The following is a 25,719-nucleotide window of genomic DNA, read 5'->3' as shown; positions in this document are numbered from 1 at the left end:
CTCCTGTGAGGATTTTGGCTTTGGAGCAGCCCTTGACAAAACTCACAGGAACACAGCAGTCCCATGTGACAGCAGCTACAGCTGGCATTAGGGATTAGCTGCCCCCTGACAGGAGGTGGAAGGAGTGTCTTGAACGTTCTCTGTGGGTGCTGGCACCCTGAGGCTTTGGTAACCATGGTAACTCTTCTCGACCTCTCTCCTCCCAGTTCAAGTGTGAGCTCTGCAAATCTGGGCCCAGTGCCCAACCACAGCTGCCCAGCTCTTTGCACTCAGTGGGCCCACGCGGAAAGGGGTCTGCTCGGCAGTCACCTGGGATGCTGCCCCTCGGGCAAAAGCATGGCCAGCTTCCCTTGGATGAGCCCACCCTGGGTCGTTCCGTCCAGCTGTTGTTCTTGAGTAAGTTTCTCAGGGATTTCCCTCGTGGGCCGCTACATCTGTCTCTGAGAAAGCAGACCACAGGGGGACGATCCACCCATTGCCCATCCAGCCCCTTTGAAAGACGCATGAATCTTGTTCAACCTTCCAGAGACGCTCAACTCTGCCTTCAGCCATGGGGAATGCATAAAAGGTACGGGGTCTTAAAGGGGAGACTCTGTCTCCAACCGAGTGATTCTCCAAGGGAGCCACCAGCCCAGCATCATTAACAACTCCTAGGGGCTGGTCAGAGGTTCGAGTGATCAGGCCACAGCCCTGCCCACTGCCTCGGGAACGCTGTGGGTGGGCCCAGCCGTTCTTTTTAGCAGGACCTTCAGGGGACCCTGCTGCACGCTCAAGTTTAAGAACTGGAGGCCTAATCAAGTAGCATGGAATTTGACCCTGATAACTAACAGTAGTAATGAGTCTGTTCAGGCATTCAGATGACTCCATTGCTCATGACTTCACAATTACACTGGTAGAAGCCGAAAGAAGAAGAAGAAACCCGTTGAGTACCACTTACCATACCACAGCCCTAGAACTGAGCAAGCACTCAATATAGTAATACCTGTCCCATGAGGGAGGGAGCAAGGGAGTGAATGTTACGAAGTTCTTCAAACACACAAAAAATGATGACATTAAAAACCACTTACCCCAGCTTTCCTTTCAAAGAATCCAAACCAAGATAAACAATATTGATAATTCTGAGAGATTCCAATAACTAACTTTTTGGGCCCAATTTTTTGTTGTGTAAGTCTGTGCTGCCCAGTGTGGGAGCCACTAACCACCAGTGTCTGTGGAGCACGTGGAACTTGGCTGGTCTGGATGAGGAGGGGCTGGACGTGTGAAACACATGGAAAATCAGTACGAAAACCAAAGAGGGCAACAGGGTCAGTGAGTACTTTTTTAAACACGGAATACATGTTGAAATGATAATATTTTGGATATACTGGATTAAAATATATTATTAAAATTAATTCCACCTGTTCCTTTTCATTTTTTTTAAATGTCACTACTAGAAAATTTGCAATTACACATGTGGCTTGCGTTGTATTTCTTGCGTTGGACACACTGATTGGTATCACTCCAGGTGTCTTCATTTTGTGAGGGCCACTGGAGATCCTAGCCTCTTTCTCATCTATTGATTTCCACTGAGTATAAGGAGCAACCCACCCATAAACTCATTCGAGGACCCTTGGACTTCAAGTTTCCATCCTTAAAGGAAAACAGATTTTTTTAAGTGCATGCTCCAAATTTTGATGGTATGTAATGTGGCATTCGCCCACTTGGCGTTCTGTTTTCCAGAAGGTGTTAATCTACAGTTTCCAAATAAATGGTCTTCACTACTAGTAAGCCAAATTTTCCCTATAGGAGCCTTGGAAGGGAAATCTGGATAAATGACAAGTGGGAGGAATTTTTCCCTTACCCTGCGTTATGGCAAGGGGGGCCCTCTGTGGAGGGTCCCCTCAGCCCCCTGCAGGCACCCCCCACACCTCCTCCATCCTCTGTCCCATGAGCCTTCCAGCCACTGTGCACTGACCACGGCTGAGCCCACCGCTCACATCCAACTCTGGACCACATAGCCGACAGCACTCTGCTAGTGTTTTTAGGTGATGGTCCTGAGCCTCAGAACTTAACTACGAGAAACACAAAATACTGTTGCTCTCTCTCCCACAACTCAGATTTGCATTTTCTAGGGCCCAGAAGGGAAGGGAGACGCAGCCCCCACAAAACTAGCTGTAAATCCCCCGTCAACAGTATTCAGTTCTAAAAAAAAAAAAGGAGAAAGTTCACTCGGAAAGCCCACTGTGAGCTGGCTTGGTTAAAACCATGGGCCCATGGGTGACTGTCGTGGCACAGTTTCATGAATATCATAGACCCTGAAGGTGGCCTGTCAAGTTCTAGGTTCACGAGGATGGGAGCATATCAATGGCCTGGGGGCATCCACAACAGGAAGGGCCAAGCAAGGCACCAAGAGCAGCTTGTCTGGCAAGTAGCTCTTGGTTGAAGCATATCCCTACTTCAGACCGCAGCCACAAAACATGTACATGTTTATCAGGAAGCAGAGTGTGGGATGGCCACCTAGCAAGAAGGAAAGAAAGAAAGAAAGAGCAAGCAAAGAAAGGAAAGAAACAAAAGTAAAGAAAAGAAGGAAGCCCTGGAACACTCGACCCTTTTGACTCGCTCCGTCACTGACGTCTGCGGCCCAGCAAGGCCAGGGCCCCAGGCTGCACCTGCTCGGCCTCCCTTGCCTCCGCACCCAGGCCCGCTTCCTTCCTGCTCACTGAGTCCTTTGTTTCCTCCGGCCCCTGAGCCCCTTTCCTGCTGCTCCGCACTTGTAATATGAAAATGCCTCCCACTTCCAGGCTCTCCTTTGATTCACCTCCTCTGGGGAGATTTCTTTGCTAAAAAGCTTTCTGGCCTCACTCCCCACACTTTCACACCCAGCACCCTCTCTAGTGTGGCTGGATCTCAGCCCAACACGCCCTGCCGACTCCTGGATGAAGTGACTTCCCTCTGAAACCTTACTGATGGACTGGCTCACACCTTCGCTCAAAAGAGCTATTATGTCACCCTCTTGCTTCATCCTCCCAAGGTACCAGTTAAAGTAACAATGATGGTATATTCCAGTGAGTCATTTCAATGTCTCACTTATTGTGCAGCACCTACAGGTTACTTGCTGAATTTACATGGGTGTGCGTGTAGCTCTGCATTCTAAAATTACCAACAGAATGGCCCTGGCTGGTGCAGCTCAGTGGATTGAGCACAGGCCTGTGAACCAGACGATCTCGGTTCGATTCCCAGTCAGGGCACATGCCTGGGTTGCAGGCCAGTTCCCGGCAGGGGACACACCAGAGGTAACCATACATTGATATTTCTCTCTCTCTCTCCTTCCTTTCCCCTCTAAAGATAAATAACTAAAATCTTAAAAAAATAAAAAATAAAATTACCAACAGAATATATCTTTCCTCCAATTTAAGTAGTTGAACAGGCTAAAAAACCTTCTAAACTATTTGGATTCTTGGATTTGCATGGTCAAGCAAAGGAGGAAGAAGGACTTATTTCTAGAATCGGAATGATAATACTGGAATGGACCTTTGCACTCACTGAGTGTACTGTACATACAGTGGAACCAAGGTCCAGAAAAGTTACAACACTTCTCAAGGAGACAGTGCAGGTAGATGAGCTGGAATTCAGGATCAATTTAACTGTAGAGCCACAACCACATAGTTGACAAGGTCTGGAAAAAGTCCAGCCCATTGTTCATATAACGAGAATGGTTTGTGCAACATCAATGCAACCTGGTAGCCAAGGAGCATGGGCTGGAATGAGTATGCGTGAGCAATGACTACTGTACTAGTCAGTGGGGACAGTAGGTGCCATTGGGTGAGCACATGTACTGTGTGGCCCTCATATTCAAAATGACTGCGCAAGTAGAGCAATGAATCTGCATCAAATTTTGTCTTAAGCTTGAACATTCCCCCATTAAAACTATTCGGATGATTTAGAAGGCTGTAACTATAGGCAACTGGTGATTGGCAGCTTCATCACGACAAAATACCCACTCAAGCATCACGTCTCGAGCAGTGTTAGGTGGAACATCAAATCACCCATGTGACTCAGCCCCCCAACAGCCCAGATTTGGCGCCCTGCCACTTCTGGCTTTTCCCAAAACTAAAATCACCTTTGAAAGGGAAGAAATTTCAGATCACTGATAAGATTTAGGAAAGTATGATGGGGCAGCTGATGGCAATTGGGAGAACTGTGTGAGGACCCAAGGTGCCTGCTTTGAAGGGGACTGAGGTGTCATTGTCCAGTGTCCAGTGTTTCTTGTCTTCTTCAGTAAATGTCTCTATTTTTCATACTGCACAGCTGGATATCTTCTGGACATGCCCCACCATACTTTTAAGAAAAACATATCTGGACTTTGAAACCGGTAAAGTACTATCTAAAGAGAATAGTTATTATTCATAAGTAACACTAAAGAATAAGATGCCACTTACAGATACCACAGAGAGGTATTTACACTGAACACTCATGACTCTGTATTTTACCAAACTCCTGAAAATATGAGCTGAGAGCATAAGGGGGGGAAGCAGATGCTGAGGCTAGAGGGGAAATCCCAGGTTCCATCACAGGTCACGGCACAGTCATGGTCACGGTCACTGCTGGGGGGTGGAAAGGCACCCAGGCTGTGCTTCTCAGCTTTCACGGAACCACTGCAGTCCAGTCTAACACACAGAGTCTCATTCAGTCCCTGGGTTGGTGCCTAAGGTTCTGCTTTTCCAATATGCTCCCAGGTGGTTTCAATGTGGCTTTCCATGGACCTCGCTTTGAGTGGCAAGCACTTAGGGATTCAATTTCAGAAGCAAAAGCCCAAGGGGTAGGACCTGGACGTGGAGAAAGGACCCCAGGGCTAGAGTCCTGGGCCTGTCACTGATTGGCTCTGTGTGAGAACAGGTAGATTTGTACCTGTCTCCCTCCGAACCTCAGTTTACTGGTCTGTAAATTGAGGGGGTCGTCCAGGCGATCTCCATGATTGCTGGAATGCTCTGTCACTCAGAGCACTGCGGCAGGCCAGCGGGCCTGGAGTCAGAAAGCCCTTTTATTGGCTTGGAGGGTTCTATGCATTGGCAACGCCTTAGAGGCCCCAGTGGCGTAAGGGTGGGCCTTCCATTTCCATTCACATGCTCCAGACCACCTGCTCTTTCCTTTGGCCTTACTCTCGAACCACATGGTCCCAACTTTTGCACCCCTGCATGCCTTTTGATCCTTCACTTCCCCTTCTGTGGGCCTCTGGCTTCCCCTGCTCCCTGGTGGGTGACCTTTTCCTCACCCTCGTTGTTTCATCATACCCCACCCCCGTCCACGGCTTTGGGTATAGGAATGATGATAATTATAGCGCATTTCTTTTCTTTTTCAGCAAAGCATGTTAACACTGCTCCATGCCATCATTTTGCTGATTGAACAGAAACTTGAAAGAAGGTGGTATCGGTGCTGAGAGTGAGAGAGAGACTGATTCTGCTCATCTGAAACCAAGACAGGCTGTTGCCTTCAGAGAGGGTTCCCCAGTTCTACAGAAGAGATTCCAGCCCTACGTTCATGCACATCCATAAGTTACAGCATCAACTAGATTAAGAGACACCCAGTAGGCTCAGGAAACACAGAAGCTACTAACATACCTCCAGGGTTTAGGGATTCAGAGTCCTAGGCTCCGTGCAGTGTGAGCTCGGGAGTGTGACCTCAGCAAGTTAAAGAGCTCCCCTTCTCTGCATTTCTTCTCCTGTAAGGAGGGGGAAGGTACCCCTTGCCACCCACACAGCTAAGTGGAGGGCTGAGAAGACAACTCTGTGAAGGGCATCCACCCAAAGGCAGAGCTGTGGTCATTATAATTCCCCACTCAGACCATTGCACAGTGTCCAGGTCCTAACCTCACAAATAAATCAACACGTTTGCATCAGAAACTGGCTTCACTTCCAACCCCATGTGTGTCCCTGCCAACGTGGATTTCTATAGGAAGAAGAAATCGCAGAGGCTCCAATGACCTTCCTGGATGAAAGGAAGGTCACCCTTCCAAACCCTCGGGAAAAACAGAATCTCCAACTCCTTCCTTGCCTCAGAACTAAACCCGTCATATCTTGCAGCATTTCCCTGAATGCCATCGTTGTGACTGTGACATCTGGTCTCCAGCTCCCCCAGGCTGGGCTTTCTTTTTAAAAAGGCAGTGAGGAATTCTGAATTTGGGAGCTGCTGCCCCTGCACACTGTCTCCTCCTCTCTGGCATCAGTGTGCACTACATAGTTCTAGCATTTTCCCCCAAGTAAGAAATCCACCTTTTTTTATTCCTAGATTGCCGGTTTGTTCAAAAGCCTTCGTCTCCCCCTGCAGATATTTCAGACACAGAGGGATGCCCCCACTGCCCACTCTCCTTAGGTCCTTCACAAACACCACAGGAAATCTGGACACCGAGGGCACTCGGACTGGACAAAGAGCCCACACCTGCAGGCAGCTCCCAGAGAGGTGCCAGGCTGTCCGGGGTTTCCCTCTCCTCCTTCCTTCTCCACCCACCTGGGCCCAGGGTTTGAGAACCAGTCCTTCTCGTCACCGAGGATATGGTGAGAGAGGCAGCAGATGGGACGGGAGAGCTGGAGGGTGGGAGATGATGACAAGCTGACAATCTGACAATCAGGCGGCAACCAGAAGTGCCACCCGCTCCAGCAAACCAGGACGCGTCCCCAAGGCAACCAGATGGGGGGCAGTGCCGTGCTGTGGTTCAGAGCATGCACCTGCACTGGACTCCCAGCTCCGGCCCAGTGACCTCTGGGAAATCACCTTTCTTTCCGAGCCTGGGCTCGCTCCTCAATGAAACAAGAGCCCCCACAGTGACTGGACATCAGCGAGCGGCTGCTGTGCCATCAGCTGTAGGTGAACCGTCCTGGAAAGAGTTCCAGTGGTGCCGGGCGCGAGGGGAGCACTTCACGGAAACCAGCCATGAATGTGGTTCTACCTGTTCATCGTGGACCCACAGACCAAGTGCTTTACAGGAAAAGCACGGGGGTGATTTATTTTCACAGACACAGGTACGTGCTTAAGCTGCTGCCTGGAAGAGAATGTCTAAAAGCTAATGACATGGCATTGTAGTAACTCTGGGCAGACCAGGGCTGAGAGCACCAGTGGAGCAAGGCCGGTGAGGGTGGCTGTGACTCCACCCTGACCAGCATGCTGGAGCCTCCCGGAGTGGTCCTGAGATGTCGGAATGACCAGTGCGGCCAAAACCACGCAAAGAATGAAGCGTGGTAACTTTGGAGGTGAGTAGGGGATGCAAGTGAGAACTGTGGGGAATGGTCAGAAAATGCCACCTTCTGAAAGGAAAACTGGCAAAACCAGTCGAAGTAATCACCTATGATGCCTACCATTTTTTCTTTCTTTTTTTTTAGTATATTTAGTATGGGCATTTAGCATACAGCACACAAAGCGACTGCAAAGCGTATGGAAGATTTAATCAGAGATCGACCACAGCCAACAGAGTGATTGCAAGGCAAAAAAAAAAAAGAAACCATAAAAACTTAAAGCAATGCTATAGTGGATACTACCAGTAGAAACAACCAACACAGAAAGAAATCAATAATGGCTTAAAATATATACATGGTAAAAAAAAAATCACCAGAAAAAAATTTGTCTGAATAGAAATAATAGTTCTATAAGAAAATTCATAATGGCAACATTCATGATATTTTTTAAAAACTGATCAATTAAAAACCTCAGTTATAAAGTTTATGCAGAAAAAGAAATTACTCCAATAAAAATAATTTTAGTAAAATAAAAATGCAAATGGAAAAAAGGGAAATTGTTTAGCTTTGCAATAGAGAAAATGGATTAAGGTCTTAAATTGGTTTCACAGTGTTCTCAAGAAGTATTTTCTTCAACAAAAATCCATCAGCATCGTTAAAACTGCAATTATAACAGTTCTTGTCTGAAACACAGAATTAAGGTGTCTTCGGGGGAAACATCTAGTAAGCCAAACTGGTGGCAACACCACCATCGTGTTCCCCCAGAGCTCTGGGTGGCACCGACGGGTGCTCAGGGCCCCAGCGTCCCCGGATCCAGGGGCTGCTGCTCCAGGCTGCCTAAACCCGCCCCCAGGAGATGCAGTCTGAAGACCAATGTAGGAAATGATGTGAGACAAACTTTAGGGTTGGCAGTGGTGATTGGTTCTGTGCACTATGAGAAAAACTGCTGGATGAGAATTTGACCAAAGAAGTGGGGAGCGGGTAGTAAGGGAGGGGGAAAGAGGAAAGGAGAAGTGGGGGGAGGGGAAAGAGGAGATGAGGAAGTGAAGGAGTGAAGAAGGAGGGGGAGGAGGAGAGGTGGGAAGAGGGAGGAGGGGGGACAAAGAGGGAGAGAGAGAAGGAGACGGAGGGCCCGATACAGAGAGAGAAGAGACACGCACATGCGCACACGCATGCACTGGGTCCAGCAGAGTAGTGTTCTAGTGGGGCAGCAAAAGGGTGCTGAGTGGAGGTGATAATTACTCACACAGGTGACTTTTTAAAGGCCAGCTGGCTTCCTTTGATCTGATTCCATCCTCACCAAGCAAGAGCCCTTGCTGGCAGCAGGGTTACTCGGACACAGGAGTGAGTTTCCGGAATAACTAGCCTCGTTTTCGGAACTTAACAGGCAGACCAGGTCACTTTTCAGCCCAAGCTGATGTCCTGGCTCTCGCCTCCTTAGCACTGTCCAGGGGCGGGGAAGAGAGGACACAGGCACGGGGTGGTAAGCAGAGGTAAGCCGCTGCTTCTCCCTGATTTGATCCCTGGAAAGGTTTATCCCTACTTGAAACAAAATGCTTTGATTCCAAACCAGCTGCATCGTGTCTGATTGTCCCTGAGCGAACTTTAAAAAACTGATTTTCTGAGACTAGTTTCCAAGCCGGACTCCAGGGAACCCGGCGAGACCTCCTGGCCCCCGCTGCCATGCTTTGCTGTCTTTTCAGCTGCAACATAAGTTATTGAGAAAGTTCCTTCAGAGAAAGAGAGGCCTTTCAAGAGACTCGCAACAGACTGCACGAGACACAGTCTCCTGCTCGCCACCTCCTCCTCCTCCTCCTCTCTGGGAAGCCGCAGGTGGGAAGCAGCGCAGGTCCTCGCCGGAGCTCTAACAAATGATGGTGCTCAGCCGGCTGGTTTCCAGCGGCTGGTTTCCAGCGGCTGTTACGGGGCCTCTATACATAGAGGTGTACTACAGATAATTAGAATTAATAACCCTAATAATGAGAAGTTTCCAAATCTCATTTTTCATTTTTTAGTTACAGCCCATAAAAATAAATGTGCTAAGCTTTCACGGAGACCCAGTCTTAGGCTCCACATTTGAGAAAAACAGGGCAGACTCCGTGTGAAGTATCAGAGCGCTCTGTTCCACCTCTGCCGCTTATGCCTGTTACATTGCAGGCCGCTTTTTATGGGAACCTGTGCTCGTGGAAGGTGAGAGAGAACTGGGTGGCAAGGAGAACTCCTCCTCCAAACACGCTCCCCTGCATGGAGCTCACCCTGACAAGAACTCTGCAGGATGCGTGTCACTGTTTCCATTGACAGATCAGAACACGGCGGGGGTGGCATTTAGAAAGTGAATGACATGCCCAAGGTCATGCAACTTGAGCGTGGGGAGCCCACCTTCCTCTTCTCTCCCTTCCTCCCTTTCATTTTTAACAGATGCGCTGTGGCGTGACTTGCACACCGTAACTGTTACCCACTGTAAGTGGGCAGTAGCATGGTTTTGGGTAACTCATTAGCTTGCACCACCATCACTGTGATCTGATTTTAGAGCGCTTTCATGACTTCGGAGAGCTCTGCCGTGACCGTGGCTGTCCACACCAACTCCTCCCAGCCCAGGCCAGCCTCGATCCACTTCCTGTCTCTGCAGACTTGCCCCTTCTGGGCACTTCATGTAAACAGAATCACACAGACCCAATATGCGGTCTTCTGACCGCTAGCCCTCTGCATGACATTTTTAAGGTCCACCCCTGTTGCAGTGAATGTCAACACTTGGCTCTTTCTTGTTGCTTGATGGTGTATCATCTGAGGATACGCCTCGTGTTTATCGTTCACCAGTCTCCCCACTGACGGACACCGGGGCTGGGCCAGTTTGAGGCCGTTAGGTATAATGTACATATGAGGATGCTTTTTTCCATTTCTCTTGGATCTATTCCTACGAAGGGACTTGCTGGGTCATATGGCACCTCTGTGCTCAACTTCGGGAGGCATTTTGAGGAACTGGTTTCCAGAGGGGCTGCCCCGTTTTCCACCCCCACCAGTCAGGTGTGCGGGTTCCCATTTCTTCATGTGCTCACCAGCATTTGTCTCTGTCAGTCATTTGGATTAGAGCCACTCTAGGGGGTGTGAAGTGATATCTCACTGCGGTTATGATTTGCGTTTTCCTAATAGCAATGATGCTGAGCATCTCCTTATGTGCTTATTGGAGATGAGCAAATATCTTCTTTGATAAAATGTCTGTTCAAAGCTTTATCTATTTTTTTAATAAAAGATTTTATTCATTTATCTTTAGAGGGGAAGGGAAGGAGAGAGGGAGAGAAATATCAATGTATGGTTGCTTCTCATGTGTCCCCTACTGGCAACTGGCCTGCAACCCAGGCATGTGCCCTGACTGGGAATTGAACTGTGATCCCTTAGCTGACACGCCCGTGCTCAATCCACTGAGCTACACCAGCTGGGGCAAGCTTTATCTATTTTTAGATGGGTTGTTGCCTTATTATTGAGTTGAAAGAGATCTTTATATATTCTAGAGATAAGAAAAAGATGCTTTACCAGATGAACAATTTGCAAATATTTTTCCCCACTCTGTGGCTTTTCATTTTCTTAATGTTGTCTTGAAGGACTGAGGTTTTCAATTAAATTAAATTAAATTTGTTGAAATTTTTCTATTACAGATAGTGCTTTTGGTATCGTATCTAAAAACTCTATGCCCAGCCCAAGGTTATGAAAACTTTCTCCTGTGTTGCGTCCAGCAGTTTTATAGTTTTAGCTCTTATAGTTCAGTCTCTGGTCCATCTGAAATTACATTTTGTATGTGGTATGAGGTAAGGATTCAAATTCATCTTTTTACAAATGGACAAGCATTTTTCTTTACTTGTTATGGGTTTCTTTGGATTTCCTATTTCTTCTTGAGTCTTATTTTTTTTTTGTCATTGTGGTTTTCTAAGAATTTGTCCATTCATCTAAGTTGTCTAATTTGTGCCATAAAGTTAAAATCCTTTTTTAATTTCTGTAGGGTTGATGGTGATATTCCGGCTTTCATTCCTGATTTTTATCATTTCTCTCTCTCTCTCTCTCTCTCTCAGTGGGTGGGGGAAGCAGATGGGTGTGGGCAGGGAGGAGATGGTATAATTAAGGCTCGTCAATTTTGCCGACCTCAAAGAACTATGTTTTGGTCTCACTGATCTTCTCTACTTAATCTCACTGATTTCCACACTCATCTCTGACACTTCCTTACCACTGCTGGCTTTGAGCTTGGCTTGCTCTTCTTTTTCTAGTTTTTTGAGGTGAGAGTTCCAGTTACGGCTTTTTGCCATTCTCCACTCCAAAGCAAGTCAGCCCCTCAGGCGGGGAGGGCGCTGGTCTGCGGGTAGAACTCCCTCCCCTTGGAATTCAGGGTGGGGACCGAGCAGCCTCAGGGAGAACGCCACAGATGCCCACTGCTCTCGTCTGAAGTTCAGTAGTTTTTCATCAACAACCTCTCCTCTGTACGGCCCCATTCCAAATCCGTGACACGACTGGCTCTGACTATTTTTGTCAGCGTTGTCATTACCCACCCCTTGGGGAGAGGATGTGTTGGGCTGGTCATTTCTGCCACGCCCAAGTCCTGTCTCTGAAGCCCCGCCCTTCTCCTTGGCAGGCAACAGCAGCTGGGTTTCATCCTTCACACCCTCTAGTTCTCTCTCTGGGGGGCACAAGGGCAATGCTGGTTATAGAAAAAATAGGTACCTTGAAAAATACTGCTCTGAGGTTATCCACTGTGTGCAATATATATATATATTTTAATGTGCTTTAGTGAACTCCCCACCAGCCTCGGTATTAATAAGGGTGGATGGAAACTGCCTCTTGGAGCCTGTATTTCTACCAGAGGACCCAGGGGCACTTTCCCACCTTTCTGCAAGGCAGGCAGACCGCTGGGTCCTACTCTTGCTGACTCAGCAGAGGTTCCGCACACTACTGGGGAGGTGACATAGAGAACAGGATCACAATAGGATGGGGCTGTGACCGGTGTGGGGGCTGGGCTCTGCGTGCATGCCACACTCCTCAGGTGGAGGATTATCGAGCTGCTGAATGCACACTAATGTGACGTGGACACCGACAAGGCAGTGACTACAGGTCTAGTTCTGTTCCGGGAAGGATGCACTGGGCCTGCTCGCCCTCTCTCCGCTCTGACAAGACAACCTGGAAAGAACGAGGACTAAGACGTAGGAAACCTGGGATCCAGGCTCTGACACTGCCACTTTCTCCCGTTGAACCTCTTCCCCACAAACTTGCTTGGAAGTGATCAAGTTCAGTGATCGCTTTTACAAATTATGAACATGCTATATATGTAAGGCCATAAATGATGAATTAATACCCCATCTTGAAATCCCAAGATGCAATGACTAAGAAAGAGATGTCTCCCCAGCGGTAGAAAGAGATCTTTCTTCCTCTTCTTCCATACCTCAGGGCACAGGAAGGCTGCTGCCCATCTGACAACCCACCACACGTTCCCACTATCAACTCTATCACTGCTCCCCTCCCATGAGACAGGGACAAAGGATGGAGGTAGGTGCTCAGGGGAGGTCACAGCTGTGCTTCAGTGCGTGGGGAGGGCCGACCAGAGCAGACACTGTCATCTAAGGCCACACTGGTACCTCCTTACCCTGTGCACACAGGGATCTTTCAGCTGAGCGAGGCTAGGCAAGGAAGCCCAGGGCCCTGGGGGAATAGGGAGAGGACCGTCTCCGTCATCGACCTCTCATGCTCAACCTGGCCCCTCCACCACTCTGGTCAGATTATCCATGTGCCACACCAAAGCTACGCATTCACAAATGCACAGTATTGGGGGCAAGACAAAGCTTTCTTTTTCATTTCATTTCAGTATATATCACAAGTATGTATCTCTGTTATGCATGATAAAGAAATTCTGGATCCCAGGCTGCATAAATAAGACAGTCGCCTTAGCTGTAGCCTTCCTGGATTCATACTACGAAGACCAGAATGAGGCTACGGAGGTTACAAAAGGGAAGGAGAGCAGGCACTGGTAACCACTGACCTTCACGCCTGACTGGGACACTTGGGTTTCACAAAAACGTCAGGAAGCAGAGCTCAGCGGCCATGCCCTGGCTGATGGCACCACATGCCCGCCTCCGGTGTGCCAGCCCTGGGCCTTACCTCTGGCTGCTTTACATCCCACCTCCTACTCAGCTCCTCCTGCGGCAGAGGGAAGGGAGCCTTCGGGGACTCGGCCCCGGTTCCTCGTCACCGTCCAGCGCCCTGCCCCTCTGGCACGGGCACCTCAGCCTGGCCTCCACACTCGGGCTGAACACAGGTGGGGAGGGGTCAGAGGCTAAGGGCAGACTTTCGGCGTTACCTATTTGCCTTTCCAGGTCGGCAGCTTCATCAGGCGTGGCTCGCGGGAGGACTCCAGGGTCACTGAAGCTGGTGCGAAGCAGGGTCCCCATCACAAAGAAGAACAGAATGCCACCAACCACAGGAATGGCAGGGGTGATTTTCACCGCTAGATACGGGCAGCTGCCAACAGGTTGGGCAGGCAGGAGGGGAGGGGAAAAAGAGAGGAAAGATAATGTCAGTCATCAACAGTAAGCAGACTACATTTTCCAGGGAGCTAAGGGTTACTTTGGAGAAGTGAAATTAATTTCCATTAAAAATTCATCTATGCTAATAAGCATTTACCTCTGGGGAGGCCCGCCATCCTCTCCTATGGACAATTCCATGCCCCCTTCCTGGTCACGACAACCCAGGCCCTCGGCTGCTGCAGCGCCACCCTGCCAGGACACTGGTGGAAGAATCATGCCCCCCACCTGTACGATCAGTGTCGGGGTCCAGCGCCTGCACCCTCTGCACGGCAGACATGGCTCGTGAATCTGTGTGACCCTCCTGCCTGGCCCTGCATGTGCAGAGCAGAAGAAGACACCAGCTCAGAGCGGGTCGAACCTCTTTGGGCACGAAGTGCCAAGAACTGCGAATTCACCCTCCAAAGGCTCAAAACCATTTTTCAACATTTTGGAGCTACTCTGTTCAAAAGAGGTTAATGGGTTATGGAAATGCACTTGCAGGCAAGTTTCCAAAAAGGATTCAAAGGGCTTCGGTGGCTGGGATGATCTAATCTCACGCCCCTCAGGAAGGTGTCCGGGCTCCCCTGGCAGATCCTGGCCCGTGAGCCGACATGCAGCCCGACTGTCACGGAGAGGGGCCCTGGGGACAGACCACAGTCTATGCCAGCGGGGCCCCGGGGACCCAGGGGACAGGGCGACTTCAAGCGCCACACCCTGGCCTGCTGTCACTGCTCCTTGATGCCACAGAGGGGACAAGGGGGCGAGAAGCCGAGCGGGAATGAGCTCAAAGCCTGGAGCTGAGTGAAGGGTGGGATCTGCAATGACCACGGTCGGTCTATCGTCACCACACTAGGCAACACCATGAGCCTCGAGGCATGCACTGCAGAACCACAGAATGGTAACATCCAGAGTGGAACGTGCCCCCCAGACCGCCCACCACGTCAGTGACACTGTCCCAGACACTGAAGACCAAACAGGGCTAGAGAAGGCAGGCTCGGAAAGTTTTGCTCAAGGCAAAGAGGTGATGGGGCTCGGCCGTGGGGGTACTGGGGGCCGCACCCCACCCCTCTGCATGGGGGGGGGCGGTGAGGCTTCTGATGGGATGGCAAGGGAACGTCCCGGCCATGAGAACCACAGACCATGGTCACCTTTACCGAGGCCAGGAACTGGCGTGTTAGAACACCAATCTTAAAAAGAGGCAAGGGGGCTCGCTGGGAGCTGAAGACCAGAGGCCTTTCCTGAGTTCCCTGCTCTGAAGAAATCCAGAGACTCCCCAGAAGTTTAAGAAGGTGGAGGGTGAGCCCCAACTCGACCAGGCGGGGTTTCCTGCCAGGCAGACGGCCTCCGGAAGACTCATGTGATTCAGACAGAAGAAGAGGGGTGGCATTTCATTCTTTTTTTTTAACATTTTATTTATTTATCTTTAGATGGGAAGGGAAGGAGAGAAGTATCAATGTATGGTTGCCTCCCGTGAGTCCCTCACTGGGAACTGGCCTGCAACCCAGGCATGTGCCCTGACTGGGAATCCAACCGCGATACTCTGGTTCACAGGCCCGTGCTCAATCCACTGAGCTACACCAGCCAGGGCTGAGGGGTGGCATTTCTAATATCGCTTCCCTGTCTCCCATACCAACCACCTGCAGAAATGAACCAAACACACACACAAAACAGCACCACATCACACTCTGGCTGGACTGCCAGTTATGACTACTCTTCACCAGATTCACGGGAAAGCAGAAAAAACCGCCAATTGCCATTCCTGCAACAGTATGACCCGCCCACGCTCCCAGACAATTAAGATCCTGGGAAAGGATCTTTCCCTAATTGATTAGGGAAATGATTGATTGTGTAGAAGAGAATTTTAACATCCTCAGAGGGTCTTGTAGGAAAGTGAATTTGGCAAAGACAGCAAGAAGATATAAAGAAGTTGTGATGGAAAAATACAGGTACATGAGCGTCTGACCTACAGAGATCCCCTTTGCAAAAGTAGCCACTTACCTTGTGAAAAGAACTCTTCAGATCCAAAAAGTTTGCTCTGTGTAACAGAGTATCATTGCTTTTCCTTGAGTGTTTCAGGCAAATACGAACATAAAAATTAATACCCTTTAGAAAGATGGGGCTTCCAGCCTTTCTTAAAAATTTGATTTTATGATTCTAGGCACTGAGAAGCTTCAAGGTGAATAAGCGTTTAAAGAACTGGCAAATCACACTGGTGTGATTTGCTCCTGGGCTTGTAAAGGGAATATTTTCCCACTTCTATGAGTCCTGGCAATGAGAGAGAAGATTTTGAAGGACGTGGCCTAGGGCAGAACTTGTACTTCATCTTGAGACATGCAGAGAATAAAAGACTGGTCAGGAAATGACCACCTTCCCTTTAGAAATTCAATAGAAAGTGACAGTAAGAATCACACTTACACTGCAGTGAACTCTGGATCCAAAACAGCCTGTGAGGTACAGTGCAGGGCAGCGGGCTACAGACACACACCTTTTCAGGGCGCGCCTATGGTGTTCGGTGGGGCACCTCGGGACTGCAACGCGGAGCCTCTATGACAAGCAGCTGTTCCAGATCGATCACTTCAGGCCTATTGATTAACTAAATCTCTGTGATAGCGGCCTGGCGTTAATATCTAGAGTCTGAAAAAAATTCAGACTCTAGAAGATCATTAAAAAGCATCTGTGTCATACAATATGACATTATCTTTGATAGTCTTGCTGTCAGATGAAAAGCGATCCTACCCTGTGTGAAGCCTTAAAAATGTGTCACAATCAGAAAGGAACAGAGACCCACTGAAGGCATAAAATTGACCCTGGTGCCACTAGATTTCAATTCATATACATTAGCCCTAAAATGTTTTTTTGACTCTGAAAGAATTTACTCTATGTGGCCTTTTCTCTTTTTTTTCTATAAATGACTAGGGAAATGATTGATTGTGTAGAAGAGAATTTTCCAGAATTAAAATTCAGAAATCAACAGAAGAATGAATGCCTGTTTGAACAATGGAAGAGAATAAAACAGGCCAATGTTCTTCCTCTTTATTGTTAGGAATGAGGTTGAATAAGAAACAATTGGTACAGTTGTTCTGTGACAGCACCCGGGGCACAGCTGCACCGCGTGATAGGGACAGACCAGCCAGCAGGGCGTGACCCACCCAGGGTGCTTGAGCTGTGATTTATTTAGTGCCCTGTGGCTTCTCCAAGGACTGGGAAGGTGGTTTCATAGATGTTAGGTTTTGGTGTTTGTTTTTCCCTTTTGGGTCTGAAATGGAACTTGGTTGACCTCAAATTTTGCTTCCATAGACAAGGTACTGAGGAAACCAGGTCCTAAACCCTTTCTTCTTGACCTGAGTGCACTGCATGGGGGTGGGGGGCGGGGGGTACCAACCTCCCCAGGTCAACAGCACTAGAGTCCTCGCTGTCTCCTCTGCACCCTCTTCCCACCTCCCACGAGGACGTGCGTGCGCTGCCCTCGCTAATGTCTGATGTTAAAAATTGGAGATCGATGTCTTTAACCCAAGGTCTGTGTTCCCCGGAACAGGCTCCCCCACAGGGACCCTGCACTGTGCTGTAAGTTGTTTGCACATGAGTGCCTATTAATTTTCTCAGCCCTTCTGGGAAGAGAGGAAGGGTCTCGGTGATGAGGGAATAGCCACTCCCTGCCGGGGCATCTTCTCGCTCTGACGCTGGTCATCCAGCGTGGAGGAATCCCATGGGAGCCTGAAATTCGATGTTCCCAGCCTCCCCTTTACACCTGGTCCTGTTCCTGCCCCTGTGCAAAAGCTCCAGTGGGTCTGGGACTTTTCTAGTTGTGAGACGGAGGTGACAGGAAATTGTTTGGCTGCATCGGATGGAGAAGTCTTGCTTAGGCAACTAAGAGAGTAGCAGTCCCAGACAGTGGTGGCAAGTTCAGACTCAATATCAAGTGAAGCCGCCCCCACCTACCCCTCTGGCCAAGTGCCGTTTCCGGCTGCCGGAGTCTCGGGATAGAAGGGGCCACACAGCGCTGATGTGGCTACTCTGTCACAGGTGGCTTTGAGCACTTGGGGCCTGGCAGATGTTTAAGTCTGGCTCTCCGAGTCCGCAAGTAGTTCAGAAGCACACCCCGCCAACCCAAGTGCACTGCTGCCCTCCTCCCCCTTATACAGAGCGTGGGCAGCCTCTCCCTGCCCACGGCTCACCCTCCCACCTCTCTGTCCCTACTCCCGGCATCTCGGGAACTGGACTACATGCTCTGGGCTCCTCTCACCTGGGGGACAGCTGGAGCAGCCAGCGCCTCAGCCCTGTGCCTGCCACAGGCTCCCTTTTCAATCTGCCCTCACCACCCTGCCAACTTGTTCCACACATCTCTGCTCAAAAGCCCACAATGACCCCCCCCTTTTCCTGCCAAATTAAATTTAAGCACCTTGTCTGGCATCCACATCCCATTGCACATACGGGTCTCTCTTTCTTCTCAGCCCTACTCCCCTTCCCTCGCACCCGGGGACAGGCTGACCCCTCAGCCTCCCCACACGGTCCCTGCCTACCCAGCCCTAGTGTCTGGAAAGCCCCACACCCCATCTCAGCTCCTTAAAGCCTCTTCTAAGGTCTTACAAAGACATTGTGAGACTTGCTTCATCCCCAAGCAGAAGTGATGGCTTCCCTGTCTGAACCTACACGGTGTTTTTGTTTTCCCCTCCCTGTGGTGCTTGTGGCTATTTGTGGGGTCCTTCAGGGTGCGACCTGGTGCTGTCTGTCTACCTGTGCATCTTTCACAGCCCCTGGAAGATGTTCTACAAACACCTGCCAAGTAACTCAATGAATGGGACCCACCGATTGAGCAAATTTCACTGTCACACGGAAAAGGGGAAATTCCAATCAGCCAAACCCTCAACATCAGCAACGCTGGTGGTGTGTCTAGAACTCACTTCTCTGTCTTCTCAACTTTCTGGGTCTGTGACTTTCTTCAAACAGGTGCCAAGGACCTGCCCTGTCCAGGAGGCATCCACACCTGAGTGCAGGAGGCGTGGACCCTCCCTGGTTCCAAGTTGAGTGTGCCAATGAACACATTCCCTAGCACTAACTAGAACCTCTAACCCATCTGCATGCTCAAGTTCTAGCCTATGAAACACCCGATGTTGGTACAACTTCGTACAATCTGAGGTGCTTTGTGACAGTCCCCTATCCCAGGAGTTTCGGTGTGATAAAGAACCAAGTTAGTTTCTCCTTGAAATCCTGGACAATGCTCTGCATAAAAGCAGCAGAATGGATGGATGCCTCTAAGCGAACCGTGAGATTAGTGCTACCCAGACCCTTTCCAGCTGCTGCTCAGAAAAAGAGGGTGTCTGCCATCCTTCTGGTAAAGACTAGGCGGACCCTGCCCACGACAGCTCACTAGACCTCTGAAGGAGGCGAGATGAGTGGGACATCCCCACCAACCCACCTCCACTGGCAGGGCCTCGAACCTAGAGCACTTCGAGGAGGAGCGAAGGAAATGCTAAGCCCGAGTTCTGACACTGCACACGGCTCCTTCCCATCTCTGTGCTGGGATCGCCCCTTCAAGTGCCATCTGTAACGAAGGGCACTCCTTCCCTAAGGGGCTGCACCCCACCACGAGAGGATGATGCAGCTGCCAAAGCTACCACTACCCACTGGAGCCCTCTTTCTGTCTGAAGAACTGTGACCTACATACAGCCCAGGGCCACGCCTGAAACAGGTGGGGAGCGTCTTAGGTCTCCACGAAGTGATGGGAGGAAACACGCAAGAACCTGAGAGCATGCATCTTCATAACGTGAAAGGAATGAGCTGTCATGGCATCAGACCAAACAAATGCTCATGAGAAGAAAAGCCTTGGGGACGGTCACGCCCATCTCTGCAAGCTGCATGACTTCGATAGGACTGCCTAGATGCCTGTTACAAGCCCTTAACTCATGGTGCCTTGGAGGTGAGGACAGGGCCTTCCAGGTTCTAAGGAGACAGTGCGGCCCCGCCACAGACTGCAGGGGGCGCTTTCCATCCCAGCGACAGTCTGCTCAGCCTTTAGGAAACAGTGATTTGTGCTTTGATTTTTACACGCGAGGTTGTTTCCTGGGCGCTCTACTACCTGAGGCCATGCAGCCAGCGTGTTTCGTCATTAACTGTGGCAAAACCATGTTACCACCAAACAGATACCAGTAACTCTGCATTCATATTAGAGAACGACTACCATTGCACACACTGTGATCTGACATGAAACTGGCTCCTTGGACAAAAATCCTGGGACTAAATGTCTTAAACATTTCAGATAGGAAGCCTGGATTTCATTATCGGGCAGCTTGGCCTCTGTTTTTCCACAGGACATTCTTTTGGGGGAAGATTAGCTTTACTGAAAAACAAAAACAAAACACTATTAACAAGATGTAGCAGAAACATTAAATCCAAGTGGCCTTTGGAACAAAAAGTGGAGAATCTATTTCCATATCAAAACAGTTTGAGTCATCGGTTAATATTTTGCCTGCCTACGGAGGCACATCCAAAAAAATACCGTTAACTGTCGCTCAGGATGGTAACCACCACATGGCCAAGGTCGGACACCTCTGTTCCGCCCTGTGCGTGCGGAAGCACAAGCGCACGAGTGCTGTTCTGGACACGGCAGGGCCAGGCGGCGGCTGCAGTTCGTGCAGGAAGGGGAAGTGGCCCTTCTTCGTGGACGCTGCGCTCCCGGAGCGTTTCTGTGTCTCGGAGATCACCAGGTCCATCCATCATGTCAAATCTCAGAGTCGTCACTGCCACGCATTTCCACAATGAATAGTTAAGGCCAACAGTCATAAATAATCTGGGCCACTGACTCACACGTCTGAAATAATAACAGAGTCGCTTTGTGAAGAAAGGAGGGTGTAGGGCTGCAATAAAAACGATCCTTTTCCCTTTCTGAGTCACTGTAAAATAAATGCACTTTCCATTTATAGGCAAGGACGGAGCATCATTAACTTTATGATTTGTTCCTTAATCACATACTTAGAGATGTAGCATTACAGGGCAAAGATAAGCACGTGACTTGATGAAAAATAGAGGGAAAGGGAGATTTCAGAAATAACATCCACTCACAACGCTAGAATGGGGGAAAAGTCCTCAATAGGTGATTTCATAAAACTCCTAAGGGTGCCACCCCCGAAAAACACCCCCTGACAGCACCCAGTGTTTGCACAGCCCCTTACACAGAATGATGAATCTAACGATATTATATGGAAGGAGCGAATCTAAATAAATAGGCCCAGGGACCAAAGGGGGGAATATAGCGAGATAAAACTGGAAGGAATAACTCAAGTGCAGAGGGAAGGGTGGGTGAGAGGAGAAAGCCCCTTATAACTGCAGAATTATAAAGACACCACACCACCGAAACCTGCACAGGGGCATTTTTACAACAATCTCCGTCTACTCTCTCATCTGACAACTGTAGTTTTAGGCTCACTCAGGGCAGAAGGCAGGAGAAGGCCACCCTGCCAAGGAGAGAACCACTCTGAGGAATCTGGCTTCTCCCTGCGGCCCCCCCCCCCACCCAGCTAGATGCCTACGTTCCATAGAGATATCTCCGAACATAGAGATATCTCCGAATGTCTTGCCTGAAGCCTATAGAGCACCTGTGTGACAAAGTCAGTGTCATTATTGTAACCCTGGGGCCCCCAGACCACCAGATAGGTGCGTTTCTCTGCCTTAAAACGAGCTCTTTGTTGTTGAATTGTATGAGTTCCGTGTACAGTGTGGACACCAACCCCTGACCGGGTGTATGACTTGTGAACCGATTCCCCCAGTCAGTAGACTGCCCTTTTGTTTTGTTGATGGTTCCCTCCGCTGTGTAGAAGCTTTTTAGTTTGACGTAGTCCCACATGTTTATTTTTTCTTTTGTTTTCCTTGCTGGAGGAGATGTGTCCAAAAAGATATTACTCAGACTGATGTTAGATAGTTTACTTCTTATGCTTTCTTCTAGGAGCTTTATGGTTGCAAGCCTTACATGTAAGTCTGCAACTCATTTTGAGTTTATTTTTGTATATGGCGTAAGAGGATGGTTCGGTTTTGTTTTGGTTTTTTTGCATGTATTTGTCCATTTTTCTCACCACTTGTTGAAGAGACTGTCATTACTCCTGTGTATATTTTTATCTCCTTTGTCATAGATTAACTGACTGTGTAAATGAAGATTTGTTTCTGAGGCCTCTATTCTGTTTCATTGATCTGTGTCTGTTTGGGGGCCAGTACCATACTGTTTTGATTATGGTAGCTTTGCCATAGAGTTTGAGATCAGGGAGCATGATACCTCCAATATTGTTCTTTTCTCCTTTTTATTGAATTTCCTGGTTCACAAAATTATACAGGTTTCAGATGCCCAATTCTACAACACAACTTTATTCTTCTTCCGAGACTGCTTTGGCTATTCAGGCATCTTCTGTGTTTTTATAGAAAATTTAAGATTATTTGTTCGAGTTCTGAGAAAAATGACATTGGTATTTAGATAAGAATTGCGCTGAATCTGTAAACTGCTTTGGGTAGTATGATCATACAACTCAATAACAAAAACAAGTAAATACACAGTGATTATACCAGCGAAGAGGAAGGACATTGGCAAGGACACAAAAGCCTCCCCTGTATTTACTGTTTCCAGGCCTGCAATGGTTGACGGATGAGTGGTAGGACAGTCTTATCAGACACACTGAGACTGGATGCCACCATCCAGAGAGGAGTCTCTGCAGGTTGTTTAGTCCCTGCTGCATCCCCAGCCCCCCCCAGGCACTTCCTGCTGCAGAGCAGGCCCCGGAGAACTCCTCGCTACATTGAATGTAATAAAGTCACCAGAGAGCAGGCCTGAGAGGTCAGGGTCCACGCTGTGTGTGGGGACTGTAGGATGATGGACAGTGCGGACCGTCATGCAACTGAAAAATGTAAAGCAGCCATGGGTGGGAAGGAGCAAACACTTGTTCTGTGCACTCCCGGCTGGTGCCAAGAGCACTCTTCCATTCTGCCCTGGTGCCCCTCAGCCTAGTGTCCCCCAGGCATAGGGAATAGGGGGCAATTAGGCTTCTTTCTTCCTTTTGCAAAGGACAAAGAATTACCGAGTAAATTTCTCTTCGTGATATTTTCCTAAGATCAAAAAGGAATTGGAGATTTTGTTTTCAGCAAACCCATCATCACAGACTTAGAATCAACAATACAGAATAAACGTGAGATGGAATAGCCAATGGTTTGGGCAGAGACGCACACGAGTTTGCAGAGTAAGGCTGTGCAGTCGTAAACTCACGAAACAACATGGTGTTAATGGCAGAGGCACAGTAACTTGGAAAACAGTACATGGTACTTACGTAAAATGGAAATACGATGCCTATAACCACAGGAGAGAAAGACTACACAGGTATCTAAGATGATAATGTTCTATCTCCCAAAAAGAGAGAAATAAAAACAAAACCAAGCAAGCAGGTTGATGAGCCCACGAAGCCTCTGGCACCTCGCCGGGGGCCACTGGGTGAAGACAGCCTTAGGAGCTAGTATTTGAGATGAAAGCAAACTCAGTTAAGTCCTCCAAGAGTTTCTGGACACTGGGTTGCCGGGGAGGGCTGCTGATTTATTTTTCCCTTCTCAGTATTTATAAACAGATGACTCCTTTTCCCCTACCCAGGACACTGCCCATGGTATTACAGCTACTGTCCTTCCTCTAGTGCCCTTGACCTACAAAACGCCGAAGGCACTCCTCTCCCTGGAGGCCGGGGAGGACCCCACCAGGCAATTATCCAGCCCCTAGAAGGCCAGATCAGAACAGACAGCTGCAGCGGCAAGTCCAGCCTTGCTGAACACACAGATGTGGTCCCACGGTGTTTCACGTACGATCACACGACCACAGGTAGCAGGCAGTAGACCGGGAGATGGCAGGGAGAGGCTGAAACTCTCCATTTTTTGACCAGGAACCTATGTTTCAAGCAGTTTCACCTATATTTCCTGTGTTCTCTACAAAAAATCCAGGATGTTGGTATTACTGAGACCACTCACTGATGGGGAAACTAAGCCCTAAGACTTAGGCTCACTAACCCAGGGGTGTCCAACTCATTTTCACCAGGGGCCACACATCAGCCTCACAGTTGCCTTCAAAGGGCTGAATGCAATTTCTACTCCTTAACTTTAAGTAGTTGAAATTACATTCGGCCTACCTTTTGAAGGCAACCAAGAGGCTGACGTGGCCCCCCCCCGTGAAATGAGTCGGACACCCCTGCTCTAATCTGACGGAGGAGACCCAGCTGGTCAGGTTCAGCACCAGGATTCAGATCGGATGAGTGGTCCTCAGAGCCCATGACACACGCTCTCAACTGTCCCACAGTGAAGCCTGTGTCTGATTGGCACCCTCTACCTTTTCTTGGTAGAAAATAGTAACAGTTGCATCTTTTTTTTCATCATGATCTCAATTACTGTCATTCTATGTAACTAAGAACACCTGGAAAACGCCTTGGTTCAGCCTGATGGTGCCTTGCCCGGTTTGGGGAGAAGACAGGCTCAGGAACCATGGGTGACAGCCCCTTGCAATGATGGACGGCCAGCAGATGGGCAGGAAAGGGACCGATCGTGGACCTGCCAAAAAGACAGCTGAGCGCAGGATCCTGACCGCTGTGAGCATGGACTGAAGCCATGGAGGTGGCTGCTGACCCAGGGAAGCTACAGCCACCAGTGTGTGGGACACAAGGGGAGGGACGCAGGCCACTGTGTGGTTTCTGCACCTCCAGGGACACACAGGGTCTTCTGCCGCTCAGCAGCCCTGAGCCTGCGTTAAGACTCATCAGCCACGAAGGTAAGAACATTCCTTTCGGTCTCTGCTTCCCGATTCTTCCTGATGAAGAACAAGCTCTGTGACTTCCACACAGAACAGTGAGCGGGTCCCCAGGGGCCCGGCAACCAAGCTCTGACCCTGAACGGTAAAGACCGCTCCTGCGACTTCCAAATGCCACACAGACAGTCTTCACGGCCTTGCTTCAGCCCTGGGGGGATTCGGGCGGGGGTATAAAGCTAAGGCAGACCTCTTGTTTGTGAAAAAAAGGAGAGAAGCTTCCTAAATTCCCAGGGTTGGCCCGATGCACACTCTGCCGGGCAGGTGGGGCGCAGAACCTCCGGAGAGGACAGGGGGCGGCACAAGGTAACACCAGGAAGTCCGAGCGTTCCTGCCAAATGCGACCAAGTACAGTGGCACCCTTTTAATGAAACTCCCCGAACTCTGGGAGAAAAAAAACAAAGACGACCCTGCGTTATGGACCAAATGCATGCTCTCACCACCCCCTCACCCGGTTGTACTTTTTAAGTATATTTTCTGTGGTTAAACTTTCATATCATCGCTTCGGTTTTCTTTGAAGCCACACAGTTCTGAGATAAACATCTTGGTTCATTTTCAAATCGAACAGGGTTCCCAAGGACTGCCCAGTGGCCAACGGGACTGTTAGTTAAAATAGCAAAAAAGGAGGTCAAAAGGCAAAATAATATTCACCAGTTGTGGGGAAATTACGAAAACAGCCTTGTGGGGTAGGGTGGAGCAGCCCGTCATAATTAATGAGCGATCACCAACAGGGATTCCGGCAAAGGAAGTCAGGCCCGGCGCTCCTGGCAGAATTTTTGGGCGGTGTTACTGCCATGATGGACCCGTGACCACCACCGCATCCCTGGAAGTTGGCCAAGCAGATGGCAAGGCTGGAGCGTCCCCTGGGGAGCTGGTGCGGTGCCCAGAGAGGGGAATCAGTCAGAAGGCAGCTCGGACCGGGACCTCAGTCACCTGGGGCGGAGCCACCTGGTCCGGCTGGTTTAACCTGCAGACTTGGTGAGCCCAGCAGTGTCAAGTTCTGAGGGTGGTCTTTCACGTTTCCAGAGACAATCGCCTGAGAGGGGTGTCACGTGCCTGCCAAATCACCACTTCACGCCTTTACCCTTGTGAGACTTAATGATGTCAAAACACAGAGATCCACCAAGCAGGGACGACGACGAAGATGATGACAATGATGAAGATG

At 49.3% G+C, this 25,719-nt stretch overlaps 1 protein-coding gene across 2 annotated transcripts in view; it reads right to left on the bottom strand.

Annotated features, from left to right (window-relative positions):
- ZDHHC14 (zDHHC palmitoyltransferase 14) overlaps positions 1 to 25,719 on the bottom strand; it is a 224,135-nt gene that overhangs the window by 83,471 nt on the left and 114,945 nt on the right. For both annotated transcript variants that reach the window (XM_037054696.1, XM_037054760.1), the window contains exon 2: positions 13,540 to 13,700. In XM_037054696.1, coding sequence (XP_036910591.1) covers positions 13,540 to 13,700 — 161 coding nt within the window. The remainder of the gene's footprint in view (positions 1 to 13,539; positions 13,701 to 25,719) is intronic.

Source organism: Sturnira hondurensis, unplaced genomic scaffold, assembly GCF_014824575.4.
Source record: "Sturnira hondurensis isolate 20B ecotype Veracruz unplaced genomic scaffold, ASM1482457v3 Scaffold0000167, whole genome shotgun sequence".
Classification (NCBI taxonomy): Eukaryota; Metazoa; Chordata; class Mammalia; order Chiroptera; family Phyllostomidae; genus Sturnira; species Sturnira hondurensis.
The sequence above is the reverse complement of the archived record's forward strand: the minus strand, read 5'-3'. Positions and strand labels throughout refer to the sequence as shown.